This window comes from Danio rerio, chromosome 7 (genome assembly GCF_049306965.1).
Source record: "Danio rerio strain Tuebingen ecotype United States chromosome 7, GRCz12tu, whole genome shotgun sequence".
NCBI lineage: Eukaryota > Metazoa > Chordata > Actinopteri > Cypriniformes > Danionidae > Danio > Danio rerio.
Window position 1 is genome coordinate 78,262,501 of NC_133182.1, and position 10,000 is coordinate 78,272,500.

Consider the following 10,000-nt stretch of genomic DNA (forward strand, 5'->3'; position numbering starts at 1 on the left):
TAAAACAACACAAACTCACAATTAGTACGAGCTCATTCATACATTTTAGTACGATTTGCTCATCCTCAATTATAATCTACAAAATTAAAATGGATGAATTCTTAGCTACTTTATCTGACTGTGTGGACACTTCTACTCGTGAGATCGTTTCGAACAAAACGATGATTTAACCGTTGTGCCCTGTTCGTGAAAACATCCACTGGTCAAAACTGCTAAATTGTTTAGAAGATTACAGAGTTTTAATTCTTTAATTGCCAAATTCACAATTGATGTCACTAATTTGGTGAAAAACCCCCACAAAATAACGTATTTTAATATAAAAAGTAATTGTGGTCCAGATTTTTTTTAACATTTTATCAAAGTCTTGGACGTGTGAATGATTAGTTAAAACATTGGCTTTGATGCGGTGTTAGATTTCAGCCTGATCTCACGAAAAAACGTAAGTATTTTACGTTTTGCCAGTTTTGTGGCTAATTCGTACGAATTTGTACGAGTTCAGTCGTACGAAATTGTACAATTTTAAAAAGGAGGCGTGGCACCTAACCCCACCCCTAACCCCAACCGTCATTGGGGAATGATCAAATCGTACTAAAATGTACGAATTAGATCGTACGAATTTATACTAATTAGCCACTAAATCAAAAAGTTACGTAGATTTTCGTTTTCTTCTTCCTGATTTACTGTTGGTGGCTGTTTTTGCCCCACTCACTTCAATCATAAGCACATTTGATGGTGCATGAATACACAGTCTTTGTTTTTTATTTACTGCATGTAGTTCTGAGATGCATATTTTGATTTTCTCAGACGCATTAGGGGTAAATGTGTAAAGGTCGCCCTCACACACTCACATACACACACTTTCAATGCTGGCATACTCCGTAAAAAATCCAGAAACTAGGCTTTTTCCTCATGTATATATGTTAGTATGATTTGCTCATGCTCCAATGAGGTGTAGATTTAGGGGTGGGGTTTGGGGGCACACCCCCTTTTTAAAATTGTACATATGTATATGCAAAATAGTTACTTTTCACTGGGAGATCGATCTGGGGTGCCTTTCTGAAAACCATCGTTAGATAACTAATGGTGCAAGTTCCGTCGTTACAAACAGTTCGTTGATTTATTGTTTCTCAAATCCATCGTTTCAACAAACATTTGCAAATAGCGTCACAAACTTGTACGCTTGCAAATACCTCTAAAGCTGTAGTTGGAAGCATAGTTCCTGGTTGTGTTTTATTCCCAGTTATTCACCCCTTGCCCTTAGCCCTACGCCTTCAAGCTAAAGAGACTTGGGACACCCCTACCCCTTGACGTGAACGCGTAAAACGAGGGGTAAGGGGAACGGTTAAGGGGTAGAATTGGGATTGGGCCTAAATGATGGCTTTAAATGAGAATAAAGATGGAAGAATGTGATATATTATGAATGCTTTATATGATAATAAAGTAAGACTGACCGCACAGACTCGGCGAGGGGTTTAGTGGAGTTTTCAGACACAAAGACGTGGCAGGCGAATCTCTCATCCGCTGGATGTTTTGTAATGAAGCCGAAATACCTGAGGGGAAAGCAGATGCTAAAATAAAGCACAGATCTGTGCATTGAGCAGGTCTGGAGTCAGTATGATTGTTGTGGTTGTAGTTTTTCCAGAAAAGACCTTTATAATCAGGATATGACACTCCATAAATAAGATTGTATGCATGACAACTGTTATTTAGTGACATTAGCTCAGTTAGGACATTTGAAATGCAAAGATGACCTTGTTTGAGATGTCTTATTTTTGTTATGACAACATAACTTGTTAATAATCTTCCATAAATGATATTATATTAGTCATGTATTTACAACTGTCATTAAAATCTTTAACATTATACACAATTTTACTGTCAGATGTGATCAAATTAATGTATATTTGGTTGATGAAACCTTTAAATTTCTTTTTAAAAATCATACTGATCCCAAACTTTTGATTGGTACTCTAGTGTATTTTCATTAATATGTGAAAGATACCAGTAAAGCACGTACTTCTTGTTTCTGGGATGGTAGCCGCAGAATGAGACGTTCTTCAAGTGGAAAAAGTGACTGTATTGACTGCTCTGTGGAAGACATTTATTAAAGAAAACAGCCAGATTAAACCCGGCCGGCACACATTCCACCAACTCATCATATGATCTGCAAACACACGCTGAATCATGTTAAGACATTTCAGTATTTTGGGTTTGCTTTTATAGTCCAGTCTGTCAGTAATATTCGATCGTTTCATTACACAATGCAATATTCCACCATTAAAAATATATTGGAAAGTCTTAACTATAAAAAAGCAGCATGACGAGATGGAAAACAGACATTTGTTATGTGCTCATGACTTTACCATGTCGAAATCGTCCTGTACGGTGAGTTTTAATCCCTTCACTGTGATCTCCAGGATGCAGGATGACGGAGGATTGTAATGTACAGTCAGTCTCCTGTTCATCGCAATCTAGAATCAGTCATAAAAATACATCATCAATCTAGTAAACTGCATTTGAAGGCTCTTTTGTGAAAAAATAATGCATATATATATATATATATATATATATATATATATATATATATATATATATATATGTGTGTGTGTGTGTGCTTCAGCCTACATTTTTTTTAAACCACAAAAATGTACCTTAACGCACACTTGACTGTAGTTTGTAGGTAAAGTGAACACTAGGGGGCAGTATGACAACAACTTCTGTTCTTATTCACACTAATGATATTTACAGGGGCATTTTATTGAGGAATAAAGCATTATTTTTGTGCAGTTCTTTGCACAACACCAAATAAACACCACACAACATCTTAATGTTGTCTATGATTTGTAATGAATGCATTTGTGTCACGTATCTGTCTCCATATGGACACTTTTCTGGGGTGGTCAGTTTGCATGTAGCTCACCTTGTACAGTGTTATGCTGTAAGACATAAAACAATAAAAGCAATGTAAAATAAAGGAAAAACTGTGTTCGCGGTGCACTTTTCTCTTACATCTGCTTCTGAAAACACTATTGGTTTGGTTTTACTCATGGTTCATTAGTTTATCTGTACGACAAGTGCCACCTTCTAGTGGACATGTACAATAAGTACCTTTATCTGAAACACAACAAAACACACACCTAAATAACATAGCCAGACAGAGTCCTCTAGTGGATTAATCATCTGAAAAGTGCAATAAAACATATCCTATGAAATGTATTTCAATTTGTAGACATATTTAGAAAGCGCCCTCTAGTGGATTTGTCATCAGAAAAACATACATCAAAACATACCCTAAGTAACGTATTTTAGATTCGCAAAAATGGTCTACGACGCCCTCTAGTGGATTTGTCACCAGAAAAATACAAAAACCTTAAGGAACATATTTCAGGTTTGCAAAATATGTAAACAGCGCCCTCTAGTGGACTATACTTCTGAAATGGGCAATAAATCGTACCCTAATTAACGTATTTTAGATTTCTAAAACATGTACACGGCACCCTCTAGTGGATTTGTCATCATAAACATACAAGAAATCATGCCCTAAATAACGTATTTTAGATTCGCAAAATTGTATACTACGCCCTCTAGTGGATTTGTCATCGGAAACGTACAAAAACCTTAAGAAACGTATTTCAGATTTGCTAAATATGTAGACCGCGCTCTTTAGAGGATTTTTCATCGGAAAAATACAAAAACACAAACCCTAAGTTATATATTATAGATTTGCAAAAATTGTAGACAGTGCCCTTTAGTGGATTTGTCATCAGAAACGTATAAAAACCTTAAGTTTCTAATGAACAAAAACACAAACCCCAAGTAACGAATTTAAGATTCGCAAAAATTGTAGACAGTGCCCTCTAAAGGATCTGTCATTAGAAACATACAAGAAAACATACCCCAAGTAATGTATTTTAGATTCACTAAAATTGTATACTACACCCTCTAGTGGATTTGTCTTTGGAAACGTACAAAAACCTTAAGTAACGTATTTCAGATTTGCAAAATATGAAGGGAACACCCACTAGTGGATTAAACATCTGAAACGTGCAAGAAAACATACCCTATGTATTATATTTCAGATACCTAAAATATATAGATGCTGCCCTCTAGTGGATTTATCAGAAACGTAAAAAGAACACATACCCCAAGTAACATATATTTCAGATTTGCAAAATATGTAGACAGCACCCTCTAGTGGATGTGTCATCAGAAACATACAAGAAAACATACCCTAAGTAGTGCATTTTAGATTTGCAATAGTTGTATACTACGCCCTCAAGAGGATTTGTCATCGGATATGTACAAAAACCTTGAGTAACATATTTCCCTATGTAGCATTTCAGATTTCTAAAGTATTTAGACAGCAGCCTCTAGTGGATTTAGGATCACAAACGTACAAAAACACAAACCCCAAGTAACGAATTTCAGATTCGCAAAAATGGTGGACTGCGCCCTCTGGTGGATTTGTCATCGGAAACTTGCAAGAAAATGTACTCTTAGTAACGTATTTCAGATTTTCAAAATAAAAATAAATTGCACAGCGCCCTCTAGTGGATTTTTCTCAGAAACATGCAATAAAATGAACCCTAAGTAAGGTATTATAGATTCACAAAAATTATAGACAGCAGCACCCTCTAGTGGATTTGTCATCTGAAACGTACAACAAAACACACCCAGAGCGACGTATTTTATATTTAAAAATGCAGGCTGATGCACAATGAGGTCTTAAAACATTTAAGCTCATTGAGCGTTACTGTAAAGCTTCACACCTTTTGCATAGCTGCACACAGAACGTCATTGCCTTTGTGATTCATCACCTGAACCGAGCCGAGGAACTTCATTGTGTATTTCTCCACCCATTCAGAGCTTTTCACTTCTGAGAACAAAACATGAAGAGCGGATGAGCGGTCAGGAGCACTCGAGCAGAGTAAATGAGATGGGGAATGGAGTGATCTTTACATCTTACCATCTGAAGCCAGCTCCTGCTCCCTGAAGACCTCCGTGGCGTAATAAGCAGGAAAGATCCCGCGAGCTCCAGTCCTCATGTTGTAGCCCTCATACCAGTAATCCTCATCCTGAAGCTCCACCAGCAGAGGATCATTGAGCTCCAGCTCCAGCTCATCATCATGGCGAGGTATAAACCTGACACAAACACAATACACGTTACATCTTGTAGGCCTCTTTTCAATCACCAGTTAAAGTCTGCATGAACTGGAAGCTGTGAAGAGAATATTAAATATAAATAGTAACACTGGTTATCTTTGGTTATGGTATGATAGTCTTTCTGTTTAGCTCTGAAAATGTAGTTAAACACGAACACACTAACAGCTTCACATGTTCATGTGTAGTGAAGACTTTGTGAATGGTGTTTAAATGTAAATGGTCATCTGTGTTCTACCTGTAGACGGCTCTGTGCGTCTGCTCTCTCTCTTCTCCGTTAATTAAGCAGGAAAACAAGCCAAACGACTCTGTGCCTGAAGCAAAGTCAAAGAGAGTTGTGAACAGCAGTCTCAAAATCTATACATATTTAAGATGAAGATGTTTGTGTTGCTGCTGTGCATCCCTTTGTGTGTAATAAGCAATATGTATGAGTTTTGGGCAGGCCTAATGATATTTGTATTGCTGCTGTGCATCCGTCTGTGTGTAATAAGCAACATGTATGAGTGTTTTGGACAGACCTAAAGCATACCTGCACTTTAACCAACACCCCCCCCCCCACCCCCCAGATTAAATCATCCAAGATTTTATGATTCGAATGTTGGCAGGTATGACCTAAAGATATTTGTGCTGCTGCTGTGCATCCCTGTGTGTGTAATAAGCAACATGTTTGAGCGTTTTCAGCAGGCCTAAAGATGTTTGTGTTGCTGCTGTGCATTAACACACTCTTTACATAAATAAGAACATTGCAATTCATAGCAGCTAATTAGTAGTTTATTAAGCTAGTAGTGTTTGTTATTGGTTCGTTAGTATCACGAATTGTAAACTAAACTAAAGTGTTACTACCAATATCATATACACTCACCGGCCACTTTATTAGGTATAGCGTACTAGTACAGGGTTGGACCCACTTTTGCCTTCAGAACTGCCTTAATCCTTCGAGTCAGAGATTCAACAAGATACTGGAAATGTTCCTCAGAGATTTTGCTCCATGTTGACATGATATCATCACGCAGTCGCTGCAGATTTGTCGGCTGCACATCCATGATGCCTATCTCCCGTTCCACCACATCCCAAAGCTGCTCTATTGGATTGAGCTCTGGTGACTGTGGAGGCCATTTGAGTACAGTGAACTGATCGTCATGTTCAAGAAACCAGTCTGAGATGATTGAGCTTTATGACGTGGTGCGTTATCCTGCTGCCATCAGAAGATGGAGACACTGTGCTCATAAAGGGATGGACATGGTCAGCAGCAATACTCAGGTAGGCTGTGGCGTTGATGCTCAATTGGTACTAATGAACCCTAAGAAAATCTCCTCCACACCATTACACCACCTCCACCAGCCTGAACCGCTGATACAAGGCAGGATGGATCCATGCTTTCATGTTGTTGAGGCAAAATTCTGACCCGAGCATCTGAATGTGTCAGCAGAAATGGAGACTCATCAGAGCAGCAACGTTTCTCCAATCTTCTATTGTCCAGTTTTGGTGAGTCTGTGTGAATTGTAGCCTCAGTTTCCTGTTCTTAGCTGACAGGAGCGGCACCCGGTGTGCTCTTCTGCTGCTGTAGCCCATCCGCCTCAAGGTTGGACGTGTTGTGTGTTCAGAGATGCTCTTCTGCAGAGCTCGGTTGTAACAAGTGCTTATTTTAGTTACTGTTGCCTTTCTGTCAGCTGGAACCAGTCTGGCCATTCTCCTCTGACCTCTGGCATCAACAAGGCATTTGCGCCCACAGAACTGCCGCTCACTGGATATTTCCTTGGAGCATTCTCTGTAAACCCTAGAGATGGTTGTGCATGAAAATCCCAGTAGATCTGCAGTTTCTGAAATACTCAGACCAGCCCGTCTGGCAGCAACAACCATGCCACATTCAAAGTCACTTAAATCCCCTTTCTTCCCCATTCTGATGCTCGCGTTGAACTGCAGCAGATCGTCTTGGCCATGTCTACATGCCTAAATGCATTGATTTGCTGCCATGTGATTGGCTGATTAGAAATTTGCATTAACGAGCAGTTAGACAGCTGTACCTAATAAAGTGGCCTAAGTGTATAATCACAGTATAATGCACTTCATAACCATAATAGATATCTCTTACACTAATACAGATGCAAAAACAAACCCCAATACTCACTAGAAGATCGTGAACAGCCGTTCATAAAAACGTTGACGAATTTCCGAGAGAACGGGATGTCGGCCTCAGGGGTGGAGTCCTCAAATGAAGCTTTAATCCTGCTTAGTTTTTCTCCGTCATTCTCCTCCTCATACTCTTTATCGAGACCCGACTCATACGGAGAAGAAACGCAGTTATCGTAAACCGTAGGCGATTCGCTGTCGTCACTGTAACCACGGTAACACTCTTTCAGACTGACCAGCTCCAGCTGATCATGTTCATCCACAACCAGTGTGTATTTGACGGAGTCGTAGGAAAGTCCGCTAGCATCAGAGTTGCTCATTGAGGTGTGTATTATTTTGGGCAGGTTCTCGTGATGCGCATGAGCTTCTCCAGCGCCACAGTCTCTATAGCACAGATCATCCACTGTGGGTTCCTCATCTCCGCTGCTGTCCACAGCCAGAGCCTCCACGCAGGAGAAATATGAGGGCGGCTGCAGGTCCTGCTCACTGTACGGCGGAGGAGCTTCACTGTCAGAGCTCACCATCACCTGTTTACAGAGCAGAGGTCAGTGTCACTGTATGCAGGAATCAGTGAAAATACAGCACAACATGTGGAAAACTGCGCTGTAGAGTGCAGAACAATGTTCATGATCCCACTGTTTGTTTGTTCAGCCTTCCTTCTTCTCTCCACTCCTTCCTCCCGCCCTTCCTTCCTTTCCTCCCTTCCTTGCTTCCCCCACTCACTTCCTTTGTCCCTTCTTTCCTTCCTTTCTCCCTTTCTCCCTCTCTTCCTTCCTTTCCCCCTTTCCTCCTTCCTTCCCTCCCTCTCTCCTTTCCTCCATTCATTGCTTTCTTCCTTCCTTTTTCCTACTGTCCCTTCCGCCCTTCCTTTCTCCCTTCCTTCCTTCCTCCTTTCCTTTTCTGCCTTCTATTCTTCCTCATTTCCTTCCTTCCTTTCCTCCCTCCCTTACTCGCTTACTTCCTTCCTTTCCTCCTTCCATCCCTCTTTTCCTTCCTTCCTTCCGTCCTTCCTCCCTCCTTTCCTTCCTTCCTCATTCCTTTCCTTGCTTCCTCCCTATCTCCTGTCCTTCCTTCCTCCATCTCTTTCTTTCTTCCTTCCTTCCTTCCTATCAATCTTCCTTTCTTCTTTTATTCCTTGTCTTCATCCTTCTTTCTTTCCTTCCTCCCTCCCTTCCCTTCTTCCACCCTCCTGTCCTTCCTTTCTGCATACCTTCCTCCCTCCCTTCCTTTCTTTGTCCATTCCTACCTGACTTCCTTCCTCCCTTATTTACATCCTTTCTTCCTCCCTATCTCCTTTCCTTCCTTCCTTCCTTTCTTCCTTCCTTCCTTCCTCCCTCCCTTTCTTTCTTCCCCATTCCTTGCTTCTTCCTTCCTGCCTACCTTCCTCCCTCCCTCCCTTCCCTTTTTCCTTCGTTCCTTCGTTCCTTCCTTCCTTCCTTCCTTTCCTTCCTCCCCACCCTCTCCTCCTCTCTTCCTCCCTCGCTTCCATTATCCCTTCCTTTCCTCGCTCCCTCCCTTCCTTTCTTCCTTCCTTTCTTCCTTCTTTCCTTCCTCCCTTCATTTCCTCCCTCCCTCCGTCCCTTCTTTTCTTCCTCCCTTCTTTCCTCCCTCTCTCCCTTTCTTTGCTCTCTCCCTCCCTTGCTTCCTTCCTTTCCTCCCTCCCTCCCTCCCTCCCTTCCTTCCTCCCACCCTCCCTTGCTTCCTCTCTCTCTCTCTCTCTCTCTCTCTCTCTCTCTCTCCCTTTCTTCCTTCCCTCCTTCCTTTCCACCCTTCCTTCCTTTCAACCTTTCCTTCATTTATTCCTTCCTTTCTCTTTCCCTCCCTTCCTTCTTTCCTTTCCTCCCTCCCTTCCTTTCCTCTCTTCCTCCCTTCCTTTCCTCCCTTCCTCTCCTCCCTCCCTGCCTTTCTTTCCTTTACCCTTCTCCACACATGAGAAAAGGCTGGGATATCTCCATTCTCAGATCTCTCCAGTATTACCTTTGTTTTCTGGGTCTCCGGAGGCTCAGTGCAGCGCTGTATGGGCGTCAGATAGATCTCTTCTGTGGGCTCCAGCCGGACGTCTGTGTGGTAGCGTATGCGCTCACAGTGGGCTGCTTCTCTGGGTTTATATACCGCTGCAGCTGGAGCTGGAGTGTGTTTGGACGGGCAGATGTTCGGTTTGTCTGTTGTCGATGTGCCGCAGTCTTTCATCTGAGCTCGACTCGGTTGGTGCTTTTCTTCGTCGCTCAGACACGTGTGTTCGCAGGGTGGCGTCAGGTCAGCTGGTAAATCAAGAAATTAACAAACAAGTTAATGATTGTTACAAACATGTTTAGATATAAACTCAGAATTGATCTGTCAGAATTCTGGGGTGCTATCTAATGATTGGGGGAAAACGTCAGATATAAATTTACAATTCATAAAAAAGGAAGAATTTTAATTAATTCATTCATTCATTTTCTTTTTGACTTAGTCCCATTATTAATCAAGAGTCACCAATAAACCACCAACTATTCCAGCATGTGTTTTACACAGCCAATGTGTGGAGGTGGTCAATGATAAAACTACTAACCTGCTGACTGCTAAAATGATTGTTTTATTTTTCAAAGAGTTTGGCCAACAAGTTCTCCTATTGTTCGGCTAGACTGCGCATGCAAACATGTTTTTGTAGATGACTGGACTAAACTGAATTCTCATGACTGCACTTGGCAGCAAAACATGCCTGTGCTTT

At 41.2% G+C, this 10,000-nt stretch overlaps 1 protein-coding gene across 1 annotated transcript in view; it reads right to left on the bottom strand.

The window, feature by feature from the left end:
• Window positions 1-10,000, bottom strand: part of mapk8ip1b (mitogen-activated protein kinase 8 interacting protein 1b) — a 23,018-nt gene that overhangs the window by 1,813 nt on the left and 11,205 nt on the right. The window contains exons 5-12 of the mRNA XM_009303667.5: window positions 9,268-9,551; window positions 7,289-7,817; window positions 5,399-5,474; window positions 4,967-5,142; window positions 4,770-4,876; window positions 2,364-2,471; window positions 2,018-2,088; window positions 1,452-1,550 (exon numbers count right to left, since the gene is read on the bottom strand). Of these exons, the coding sequence (XP_009301942.1) occupies window positions 1,452-1,550; window positions 2,018-2,088; window positions 2,364-2,471; window positions 4,770-4,876; window positions 4,967-5,142; window positions 5,399-5,474; window positions 7,289-7,817; window positions 9,268-9,551 (1,450 nt within the window). The remainder of the gene's footprint in view (window positions 1-1,451; window positions 1,551-2,017; window positions 2,089-2,363; window positions 2,472-4,769; window positions 4,877-4,966; window positions 5,143-5,398; window positions 5,475-7,288; window positions 7,818-9,267; window positions 9,552-10,000) is intronic.